We start from the raw sequence: 13,705 nt of genomic DNA on the forward strand, positions 1-13,705 counted from the left end.
AATTAATCAATTCTTGATATATCTTAAAAATGTTATTGATGGCCATGTTGAAATCAAGTCACATAATAAAGACCAACATGAAGTTGTTAATTAAAAAATATATTTAAATTCAGTGAAAACAATAAAGAATAATGCGGCAGACAGCACACAACGTCACAATGGTGCGGCTCAATGACGTTAAATCACTTCCCTTGTTTTGTCTGAATACAATACGTATTATAAATGCCGCTAAAGAAGGCCGAAAGCTACAGCAAATTCAAATTTGCGTTTTTTAATTATATACACCAAATTTAATATTATATTTTAATTCAAGTGCATATACATGCACATAAATACAAGTTAAAATAATGCAGCCTGTAAATAAATTATATCAATATTACAAGTCTGTACATGTAAACCATCTAAAACAATCTAAACTTGAAGAAAAATTATTACCTAATTTTATGAGACCTTTGACTATGTTGAGTTGGTTGAGTGGGAACGTCACCGACGGAAATGTGACAGTTAGCGCTGATTGTTCCAGTAGGGTTACACAGTGTACATGTGTACGGTCCAATATCTTCTACGTTAGCAGAGCTGATGTCCAGAAAATGTTCTTCTCCAATGCTACTGATCTGAAAATAGCAAATACAGGTAATGATAAACTGACAGAAAAACAAACAGCTGTAAAAAAATTCAAATAAAAAATTTTATCTCTCTGGTGCATAACTTTCATACTATACAATTATAGTAATGTAACACTTTGTATGGAAATCAAATTACTACAATTTGTTTACATTTTACTTCTTTTATGATAAATACTTTCACATTCAGCACTACTTTCTTCAAGAGATATGCATCTAAAATGTTTAAACAACCGTTATGTAATCATTATAAAACTCACGTTTGCCCTCTCTAAAAATCCAGAAACTTTAAATTTTTAAAGCCTTTTTTGAAGTTTTTTCCTGGTAAAATTTGTTAAGGAAATTTTGATAACCATCAGTCGAGTGTAGATTACAAAACTGTTGTAAGTCCTTCTTTATTTTATATAAGTTACTGCAGTTTTGCAGATAATAATCTATTTTTATACTGTGATGAATAACTCAATTTTTAAACTTCAACTAAACTATTGCCTATTCATTATTACATCAAAGCAATCTAAAGATTACTAGACAAATTCAGACATTTCTCACAGACTGCAGTGTTGAATAAAGAATAAATACATGAATAATGTCATTATATTATTTATGCCATTTCTTTCCACACAACAGATGGTTTATTCAAGTGTTGTATAATGATATACCAATTATATTATACAGGAAACAATAAGTAAAATACCTGTGGCATAAATGATCATACAGGTTTGTATATATTATTAGCAGTCAATATCTGCTGTCTATAATATTATGTAACACATAAATTCTTCTACAGCATTTCAAATAATAATTCTGAATCATGAATTATTTGCAACAGTTACTGTGAAATAATCACATGACTTATTCACAATTGCAATATGAAAATTCAACATTTACATTTTCATAGCTATCCAACATAAAATCAATGTATTTCAATATTAAAAAGTTGAGAATTACATGTTCATGTATACAAACTGACCAGACTTGATAGATAAATCACAATAAATGCTAGCTAGCATTGAGATCAAGTAAGAAAGAATATATTATTAAGTCTTTACACCGACTGCCATTACAGACCGGAAATTCTAGCTCGAGGGTAAATGTTTACGACAGTAACGAGACTCTGTCGAGTTTCCGTTAAGATATTCCGGTTTGTATCGAAGCCAGTGTAAAATCCTTTTTCTTGCATATTACATGTTTATCATAATTCAGAAAGAAATTGCAAATAATATTTTCATTTAGCACTTTTTTCTTGTAGAAGTGTATGAATTTACAATTTCAATCATAGCCGCAAATTGATGTCATTCTAAGAATGCAATTCATTTATAAAAGGCGCGCCGGAATAATGTCATTTAAACCATGCAACCTGTCTTACATGGGCAGCTGTAAGGTAGGTTTTTCTAGCTATGGTGTGAACAGTAAATTGCCCTGTCTGATAATGTAAGAATGTAGCAGACTATATAAACAACTATTACCTTGTACTTTGTTCCGTGTCTCAGTATCTGTCGACCTCGTGACCATTGAACAGATGGGGGAGGATTTCCATTGACGTGACAGCTTAATGTAATATTAGCTCCTTCTTCAACATGTACATTCCTCGGAGCTACGATAAATTCCGGTGCTTTCTGCGATATGTTCTGGACCGCGTCTCTTTCTATTATTTTTTTTTAGTAACAAAAAATAAACACAAAAACATGCATTGTTTCTCAAAAATAGTCAGATCCAGTTAAACACTAGACCATTGAATGGAATGTCACTTTATAAAATCATTATGTCACATAGAAAATTTATTCCATTTGTAAAAATGTCACTTTATAAAATCATAATGTCACATAGAAAATTTATTCCATTTGTAAAAATGTCACCGACATAAAACACACATAAAAGATAGAAATAAGCATAAATGTTCACTTTGTTTTTACATAACAAACATACACATAAATAAAAGAAAAAGAAAGAAAAGATAGACAAACTAAAAAGAAAGAAGTTTTGAGGTTATTTTGTTGTTCAGTGCTTTGGTTTCAAGAGTCGTGAGCGAAGGCCCTCTGAAAAGAGACAAAAGGGAAACAATTTTGAGTAAATTTTATAAGAGTTACCTCAGGTCCTGTAAAACCATACCATGCTATTGGAGAGGGGTTTCTTCAGATTTGAAACAAGACACCATTCAAACAGAATTTAACAGATTCAAGGGGAATGATCTGGTTTAGTAAGGTCATGCCATATAACAATGTTCGGGAGAAGACGTCACAGTTAAACACACTATTTCCTAAATGACATGCAAAACAGGGGATTTCAGGGAACAGTCCAAAGTGCACAAAGATATGCATGCAAAGGAAGATTTGTTGAAAACATAGACAGAAAAAAACATGTACAACTTCTTATAACAAAACATAAAGAGACATTCCATTCAATGCATTAAAACATGAAAAACAAAATAAAACAAACAAAAATAAAAAAACTTACACAAACCAGTATTTATATAATCTTTATCTCTCAGAAAACTTTAAAATAACATGTAAAATCCATCAAGCTAAAATCCTTTTTGTAGCACATGTACTAGGCAATAATTTCAAAAATTAAAATCAAGTAAAATATAAACTTAATAATCAAATCCAGCTCAAAACTTAAAAAAAAGAAAAATCAGTTTCAGTTATAAAAGTTATTAAGAATAACCCTTTAAGATATCACTGATAAAACTGCACCTCTTGCAGAGCGTCCCGACAAATTGTACAACGTCTCTACAGATTATACAACGAGGTTTGCTGATTCACGCTACATATCATTTGTGCTATACAACAATAACGCTTGAAAAAATCATCTGTCATTTTTCATACTGTCTAATCCAAATATCTTTTCATGGTAATTGTACCAACCATATAGAGTATTTACAACATTTTACTATCTTCATTATCCTATCTCTTGAAAGTACTCCTATAGTATCACTCAACTGAATAAAAACATCTTTAATAAGCTCTCCCTCCATGAAAGTGTACGTTTTAATGGTAAGGTTTAAAATGCGAACAAATTGGAATATGTACATCAGCCAGATGTCACACACTCTATCAAGAGTAATTTACCACTTTTATGATGTGGTAACAATGTGACAAAAGTATTCAGAGACATATTTTATACAGTATTTTGTTCAACTTTTCTTTTCTGAAATGTCAGTCCTGTGGTTTTTACAAAATTAAGTAAAGCAAAAATCCTACAGATTTTTTTTTTTCTTACTTTATTTAGTTAGGTTTAATGATGGCAAAAGACTACAGGTGCTTAGTATGTTTTAGTACTAACTGGTAAAAATGTCTGTTGAAGAAAAATCGGTCTTCTAGTAAACTTAATTTGCAATAGCTTCTTCAGTAAGGACAAATTCAACATCTAATTATCTAGCTAAATTTGGAACCAACTAATGTAGACAGGGGTAAGTCATATTAACCAGCCAGCCATTTAGGGACAGCACTTATACATGAGATGTGAATCAAGTCCGTCTGTATGTAAAGTGTGACCAAATTTCCATTTTAGTATTAAATGTAAAACTGAATCCCCTTAAACTTTATTAAAGTAAGTAGGGGTGTCACGTTTAGATAAATATTAAGTGTTTAAACAGTGTTTTAAGAACTAAACTGTATCACATAAAATGAATAACCACCAAATTGATATGATTTTGTTATAACTAAATCATGGATGGCCTTGAGTATTAATAACCTTGCTTATTTCAAATTTCAAATTATGATAACAGATTACAGTAGTTGTGGCATAAAAATTGATATCGCGCATTAAGAGTACAAGATAAGCTGATAAATAACCTTTAAAAATCCCCACATGAAACCAAAAACTGAAGAAATCCACATTAAAGATATGTATTCTTAAACTACACTACAATTTAGCCAAAACTGAATAAACAGGTTTTTAAAAAATTACCTGTAATATTGCACGTCTACCTCAAAGGGACTCGGCACAGTGTTTCTATAGTGTAAAAAAGTAATTCTAGAGAAGAATATATACTGTATATATTATAATATATATTATATATACATTACATTTTTTTTCTAGAATTACTTTTTTACACTATACAAACACTGTGCCGATCAGTCCCTGTGGTCTACCTTATTTTTATTTTATTTTTTTTTTCTACAAAATTGATACATCATTTTATAACTCCACCTTCTAAATAATGAACAAGGTATTAATTATGAGGATTCAAAAAACAGAGCCGGAAATATCTGGTAAATCATCAAGTTTACATCTATGTTTATAAGATGCCATAATCATTATAATGAAGGCAAGTCTTTGTGAAAATAAATAAAAAAATTGTATCTGACTGAACAAAAATCACATACCTTGAAAAGTGCAAGAATTTTGGACACACACTGTCCCAAGAACAAACAACTTCAAAAGTCTATCACATTTATTTTCTTAATATTGATGGATGAAACATTTAAAACTAAGTCCTCGATTTTTTTTCATTTTAGATTTCTCCACAATGTTCATGACTTGACCTAACTTAATTTTAAACAGAACACATTATATTAAATGAACCATATAACTAAATGCACATTCCCCCTTCAATGCTTGAATTGACTTATATCTACTTTTTAAATAGGTAATGATATCAGATATCCAAGTCTTTACCTTTATTTATTTAAATGAAATATTCAAAGATTTTATCAATTTGGCATCAATTTGGTTTACCAAATTTCTCTTAAAAAATCTCTATTTTTCTCCATGTAAATGGCCCCTCCAAAAGTCAATATTTCAATAGATGTTTTATTTGCAGTGGACTTTTAATTAATCAGAGCTAAACAACACTGACAATGCTATCTATAAGTGATATCTTTAATCGAATAAATATTACACAACTATTTCAACACAGTCTTTACCACTTCACTTGAAATCTCGATTTTCAAAATATTATATCAAAATGGTAATGAACATGTAAAACTTTCACATAAAGCCTTTAGGAGTCACTAAAATCATTTAAATATTTTAATTTAACTTTCATATCATTTTTTTCTTTGTCTTTTTTCACCAAGATCTTTTAAAAGTATTATGGGAGGAAAAGTTTTCTCTTGAGAAACTAGAAAATATTTTCATACATCATAAAAGGTCATTAAAATCATTCTGTTTGCAATTTAAATCTTCATTAAAAAGCATGCACTACTGAATTCCTAACATGGTTTTACCTAATTGAACTGTTACATATTAATATATACATATATTTTAGAAATACTCATCCTTTATGCATCATAAAAAAAAAAGTTCCTTCGATTTTCTTTCATTTTTCTATATTTTATTCAAAATAATTATAGAAAATAATCAAGAATTCTTGTTATCATTGATTTCTCATTATCATAAAAGCATAAAAATGAAAAAATTTAATTCTTTTACCTTTCCTTGTTTCAATTTTGTCTTTAAATCCCAAGTTATGTTTATGACATATATCCGTGTACAGTACAATATCATTCCTTCCAAATAATTTTTAATTTACAATGTTCAATAAAATCGAGTCTCGTAAATTCCAGTCACTGATATAAACGATCAGTGTTTAAATAATTTATAACGTTTTAACGCATCTTGACACAAAATTCTTGTTGTTCACGATTTAATATTATTAATCTACGATCTAACATCTACCAACAAATACCTGGTTGTGCACATTAAACACTTAAATTGCAACTTATCCATCATTAACCACTACTCAGCAAATATTATATATACTTTTTTCTTCACCAATTTATTTCTATTATCACCATACACAAAAAAGATTTTTTTTCCAGCATTTATGAAGAGCAGTATTTTATTCACGCCATTATATTCTGGCTTTTATAGACCATCTTTGTTCATTGTAAGTCAGTTCTCAATTTTCTCTTTTATCTTGAATTATAGGAAGATTTTACACAAGACCCCGGTATTAAGTTTACATTAAATTTATCAATCATATCAATAAAAAGGTACTATAAGTTACTATTATAGTAAAGCATGTAATACCATCTGCGTAATAAGTTAAAGTCAATGTACCATTTATTTGTATTCATGAAATCTGGTCTATATTCATATGAGGAATTTCAGCTAAAATTGTTAAAAAAAAATGGTTACGTAAGGAGAAAAAAACAAAGTCAAAGGATTCTATTTGTGTAATAATTGATTTTTGAAGTAATTTGTATTAATGGTATAAATGTGATTCAATATGACAGGACTTAACACAGCGTTGCAATGGTCATTTTCACAATTATGATACTTGTCCTGGAAAAACGGAGTGAGCTAATGATCTGAAATTTTTCACACAAGTTATTGGTCTAGACCTACAACAAATGAAACATTAATCTCAAAAAAAAATCAAAGTCCTCTCATGTCAAAAAACCTGCAGTCAAGTCCCTTTAAAATAGTCTTCAGTATTAATACTAACTTTTATCAATTTCTGATCCAAGGAATAAATCGGGTATGTCACTAACATTAATACATAAATTAGCTTTCAAACTATTTAAATTTAGATGTAAACAAATCAATTTATTTGTCACATTAAAATATTTGGAAATATTAGCTATAAAGTACACTGGTTTAACCTTAAATCATGTATTTGAGTAAGGATTTTGAAAGATTAACTCAGATTGATGTAAGATCTGACCATTTTTTGACCACTTTTAAACAACTAGAATATCTCCATAGTAAAATGCATGTTTATCTGTTAAAAATCTCCAGTATAAAATGTTTTGACCTCTTAATATCAAAAATATTTATAAACAAGTGGAGAGTTTATCGATCTATAATTATAAAACACCATTATAACTTTTCATTTAAGTTTAGACAGTAATTTGATATCAGTAACTTCAAATTCAAATATGAATATGAAAAAAAAATCTCATGCAAATAAAGAAATAAAAAAAAAAGTAAAAAGGGAAACAACTCTTACATGCTTATTTCACATTTTTCATGAAAGACAACTCTGAAATGTAAGTAATAAAAATACCTTCATGCACATTTAGACGACAAAATGTGTCCGTGTCACCGTAATCATTATACGCTTCACAAACATATTCTCCGGCATCTTCCGGAAATACTTCTGGTATAACGAGCATGTGCGTGTTTCCTTTTGTTATCATGCGGCATACTGGATCTAGGGGTGGGATTTCACGATTATTATGAACCCACACTATATCTATGGGTGGGGTACCTACATAACAAAATAATAAATAAAAGCATGCAAAAAAAGTTCTAAGTATACAAAATACTAAAAACTATAACATATTCTGTTAAACAGTAAAAAACATCTGTCTTTCCATTGATAATTTGTTACACTCATTAAATAACATTGAAATACAGGGATGCGTTATAAAGTGGAATCAATTAGATCATTCATTCTACAAGAATACACTATTTTTTCTTATTTTTAGATCAAGAACAGCTGTCGACAGAAATGAAAAAAATGTTATAACCTAAAAAATAGCACAATAATTAATAAAACCCCACAAAATAAAACTGCCCAGAAAATAAAAAGACCACTGGGAGTATGGTGTGTGTTTCTAGGAATAAAAATTTTACTTAATCAGATCATTGGTTATTTCCTGTTATCTGCCATCTAAACAAAAAATTATTCAAAACCTTCCCCTCCCTCTAAAGATTTTGCACATAGATCTGAAGTAAATATAAAGACAGTACACAGTTACACTACTTAGATAACTTCTTCACAAGAATACTGTGTGGAAATTTCATATATAACAATATTCTTGGGTGGAAATTTCATGTGCAGCAATATTCTTGGTAAAGCCATATTTAATTACTTGAATCATTCAATTGGGGAAAGTTCAAGTACAATAATTATTGTTTAACAACATAAAAAAACAGTGCTTTAAACCATTATGCTGTTTCGATAACATCTTAATCAAAGTTAAACAGGTAACAAAATGTTGTTTGAAGGTACATTAAATGCCAATACAAGGAGGGAGGGGGTCTATTTATGACTAAATTTACATCAAAATTATATCCATTTCCCACCTGCATTTTTGTTTGACACTTTACAACCATGCACTTCATGCTACTTTTAACTTCATTAACATTTTAAAACATACAGGATTCATATGCACGCCCAAAATATTTATCATGCATGAAAAATATAAAACAAGGGGAAGTTCAAAGATATGCTAATTACATATATAAACAAATTACCATAAAAAAGTGGTTACATATCTATTAAACAAAACTGTATTTATCAAAAGATAAAAATTTTAATACTGAAATCTTTATTTCTTGATTTCTAATAAGATGATAATGAAAATATTAGATTATACTTGTCTATAGATACAAAATGTATATATTTTAAAAAGAATATAACTAACGAATATATATGAAGAGAAAAAATATTCAACTAATGAATATATAAAGAGAAAAGAATTTCAAAGTTTTAAAAAAATACGCAAAATCAAGTCTGACTCTAACCTTTGACCTCCACGCTCATTTCGACCCTGTCCCCGTCAGAAACTTCCATGTCTTGTAATTCCTTTGTAAATATGGGGGGTTCTCTAGCTTCAGCCGATCCTGTCAAGTAAATAATAATTACCAATTAAATTACCAATTAAATTGCTTAATTAAATTTCTTATTTGAATTGCAAATTAAATAAGAATCTGTCAATCAGCAATTCAATATATTACTACCTACATCAATATTACAATAACGTTATCATCGGAACCTTCTGTAAGATTAATATTATGTTATCGCTAAAAAGCAAACAACTGTGTCCGATAGTATTCATTTTCTATGTTTCTTCATCCATGTATAAGTGTATAAACATGAGTGAATTAAATGAATGTATTTATATGGGTTATTTTTATGAGTGTTTATTTTATATGAGTGTATTATACATGTATGAGTGTATGATACAATTGTTATCTATAAAAGTGTATTATATAAGTGTTTTATATGAGTGGATGACACAAGTGTATTATATGAGTGTTTTATATGAATGAGTTATACGAGTGTGTTACATGAGTGTTTTATATGAGTGTTTTATGAGTGTTTAATATGAATGATTTATATGAGTGTTTTATATGAATGATTTATATGAATGTTTTATGAGTGTTTTATATGAATGTTTTATATGAGTGTTTTATACAAATGTATTATACAAGTATTTGGTATGAGTGTTTCATACGAGAGTATTCAATGAGTGTTTTTATATGAGTGTATTATACAAGTGGTTGTGTTTTATGAGAGTGAATTAATGAGTGTCTAATATGAGTGTAATAATCGAATGCATTATATTAGTGCTTTATAAGGGTTTACATTACTTTATACAAGTGTTTTATATGAGTGTATTTATTATGCAGGTGTTTTGTATCATAGGGTATATTATACAGGAGTCTATTTATTGATTTCTTTAAATTTCAAGTCAGGCTGACACAGTAAAAGTTTCATGACACCATGTTAAATGGGCCCCTAGGAGGAGTCACTGACCTAGTCTAACTGTTGCATGTTAAACTTTCACTAATAACATAAAAAATATACTTGTTTTTCCCTCTTCTCACAGACCTCAATGTCACAAAAATTCATTTTGTAAATTACTTCAAAGATCAAATTCATTTTGTAAATTATTTCAAAGATCACACAGTAATATGGCATGTTGTGAATTCATTACTTGAAGTTATAAAAAAAGTCACTGCCCTATAAAATCTCCTATATTACAAAATTAATGCCCCATACAAGAATGCTTTTATCCTAATGAAATACTGTCATAATCAAAATGTCAAATCAACATTTCTGACAAACTGCAATAATTTTATAAATTATCATTATACTAGTGCAGTAAACCCTTACACTGCTAGTTTTATTAAATAGACATTCATGTCCCCTGACCATTGCTATACCATAGTGCAGCAAACTTCATATCTTAATACTTTAAGGCCCATAATGCCTCAGAAATGCTTTATTCAGATTCCTCAAAAGCTTTTTATTTTTGGTGTATATTTATTGTTTCCAAAAAATTACTTATTGGCCAACTATCTCAGAACCATCATTTTCATCTGTTGCTTTTTGGCAATTAGTACAATAATAGTGATTTAGTATTTTGTATGGGAGTCTACTTTTTTACTCTTTTTTTTTCAAGTTTATGACAAATTATTTCACATCTAATTCTATTTTCTTCAGGTTATATGCATCTTTCATGCTCTAAAACCATTATTTAAATATTATAAAATTCATATTTTCCATTTCTAAAAAGGTTCAAATTTCTTTGTTTCTGAAGCATAATGTGCCTTTAACATAATTTTTCAGCACTCTTTAATACATAATAAACTTGTCCAGTGGTTTGACTACTATTGAAAGATAAATGTCAACAAGTGGCCAGCATTATATAGTTAGAGTTGACAGGCCATATTCTATAATAAAAGGTGACAGAAACAATAAATGTACAGATATATTATACAGGCTGACCTGACCAAGGTTGTATAAACTGACCGTGGTACTGTAACCTGACCTAGTTATTATAACCTGACCTAGATTCTTTATGCTGACCTAGATTCTATATGCTGACCTAGATACTATAAGATGACCGAGATACTATAAGATGACCAAGACACTATATCCTGACCGAGGTACTATACCTGACACAAGCAATTCTGTTACTCTAAAACTTTAAATATTCAGAAACATTTAAAATTTCATAGAACCTGTTTATTCTTTATTGCAGCTAAAATAACAATCCACCTTATCTTGTATATTGCAGATTTCCAAAATATAATTTTTTGTTCCTTTTTAGAAGGCGCTCTACACTTGAATCATTTATCAAGAATTCCTAAATATTTTAAGACAAAACAAACAACTTGATTTATATCATGGGTGCATTATACACGCATATCTGTCAATACCGATAACATGGGGAAAAAAAGTTCACAAGTATTTCAATTTCCTAAAATTTCACACACTTCTGAATCTTGCTATTACATGATAAGAATTTTATATCAACATTTCAATATAAAAATATTCTTGTATCATACTGTCAAAATAAACAGCTGTATATAATCATATACATCACATGAGTGGAATATAAACTAGTTTTATAATGAACCTTGAAATATATGCACACACATTTCATTCAAATATATTAAATATCCACTATCCTGCATAATTTGATACAATTTACTTTTACTGTTTTGAATCTGAAACAGTCTGTAAATCAATACGGTATTTTAAGAGCCAGGCCAGCTAGTGTATCTATACGGTAAATAGCCAGGCCAGCCTGTGTATCTATACAGTATAGAGCCAGGCCAGCCTGTATATCAATCAATACAGTATAGAGCCAGGCCAGCCTGTATATCAATCTATACAGTATAGAGCCAGGCCAGACTATATATCAATCTATACAGTATAGAGCCAGGCCAGCCTGTATATCAATCTATACAGTATAGAGCCAGGCCAGACTATATATCAATCTATACAGTATAGAGCCAGGCCAGCATGTATATCAGTCAATACAGTATAGAGCCGGGCCAGCCTGTATATCAATCTATACAATATAGAGCCAGGCCAGACTATATATCAATCTATACAGTATAGAGCCAGGCCAGCCTGTATATCAATCTATACAGTATAGAGCCAGGCCAGACTATATATCAATCTATACAGTAAAGAGCCAGGCCAGTCTGTATATCAGTCAATACAGTATAGAGCCAGGCCAGACTATATATCAATCTATACAGTATAGAACCAGGCCAGCCTGTATATCAATCTATACAGTATAGAGCCAAGCCAGCCTGTATATCAATCTATACAGTATAGAGCCAAGCCAGCCTGTATATCAATCTATACAGTATAGAGCCAGGCCAGCCTGTTTATCAATCAATACAGTATAGAGCCAGGCCAGCCTGTACATCAATCAAAACAGTATAGAGCCAGGCCAGCCTGTATATAAATCTATACAGTAAAGAGCCAGGCCAGTCTGTATATCAGTCAATACAGTATAGAGCCAGGCCAGCTTGCACATCAATCAATACAGTATAGAGCCAGGCCAGACTGTATATCAATCTATACAGTATAGAGCCAGGCCAGCCTGTTTATCAATCAATACAGTATAGAGCTAGGCCAGACTGTATATCAATCTATACAGTATAGAGCCAGGCCAGCCTGTTTATCAATCTATACAGTAAAGAGCCAGGCCAGCCTGTATATCAATCAATACAGTAAAGAGCCAGGCCAGTCTGTATATCAGTCAATACAGTATAGAGCCAGGTTAGTCTGAATATTTATACAATATAGAACCATTCTAGCCTGTACATCCTAAATTATGATGGCAAAGTATTTTTTAGCATCCAAAATTAACCCATTACCTGATATACACGTCTTTTCACACCTTTTTACCTCCCCCCCTTTACTGTGTCTCAAATGGTGAAGAAATGCCCTATTTTAAGGCCCCAAACACTTGTTTTTGTTTGAGAAATGTTGTTTAAAAAAGTGACCACTTTTTCGGCACGGGCCCCCCAACCAAAAGATACTTCAGGGGGGTTGCCAGAAGGGGGATGTGCCCCATTCTGTTTGGGGGGGTTTGAAGGGGGGGGTAGTCCCTCATCGCCAAGAAAATTTTGGACTTGTGAGAGGCTAAAAATGTCCCCAGATCGATCATAAGGTAACATGTAACCAACTTTGAAAAGCATTTGACTCTATCTCAATCCATTGAGAAGTTGCAGCACTTTGAAATCAATTTTGATGGAAAAAGCAATGCAAAATAGTGATTTTTGACAATTTTGAGATGTCCCCTTGTTGCCATGGTAACAGGAAATTTAAGCCTTGGCATGTCGTTACAAAGTGCAATGGTCCAGTCAACATTTGTGCCAAGTTTGATAAGTATTGAAGCAGTTTTTATAGTTTTATAGCAATTTGAACTTGTAACTGGAGACTTTTCAATGAAAACAGCCATTTTTCACAAAATGCTCATGAAGTAATAGGTTAAATGTGCCAATGAAAATAGCCAAAATATGACAAGAAATGGCTATACAGCTTTAATCTAATATATCAAAATACATTTTATAATACTCACTTGAAAATCTCCAACTTTCACTTCATTTATTTTTTCAATTTATTCCAATTTACAATGAAAAATAACTCCTGT

At 30.3% G+C, this 13,705-nt stretch overlaps 1 protein-coding gene across 1 annotated transcript in view; it reads right to left on the bottom strand.

Annotated features, from left to right (window-relative positions):
- Window positions 1-13,705, bottom strand: part of LOC132741090 (myosin light chain kinase, smooth muscle-like) — a 108,462-nt gene that overhangs the window by 18,417 nt on the left and 76,340 nt on the right. Inside the window, exons 32-35 of the mRNA XM_060729176.1 lie at window positions 9,045-9,143; window positions 7,579-7,782; window positions 2,090-2,268; window positions 436-614 (exon numbers count right to left, since the gene is read on the bottom strand). Of these exons, the coding sequence (XP_060585159.1) occupies window positions 436-614; window positions 2,090-2,268; window positions 7,579-7,782; window positions 9,045-9,143 (661 nt within the window). The remainder of the gene's footprint in view (window positions 1-435; window positions 615-2,089; window positions 2,269-7,578; window positions 7,783-9,044; window positions 9,144-13,705) is intronic.

The sequence above is a fragment of the Ruditapes philippinarum genome, unplaced genomic scaffold (genome assembly GCF_026571515.1).
Source record: "Ruditapes philippinarum isolate M1 unplaced genomic scaffold, ASM2657151v2 ctg2_1_1_1_1, whole genome shotgun sequence".
Classification (NCBI taxonomy): domain Eukaryota; kingdom Metazoa; phylum Mollusca; class Bivalvia; order Venerida; family Veneridae; genus Ruditapes; species Ruditapes philippinarum.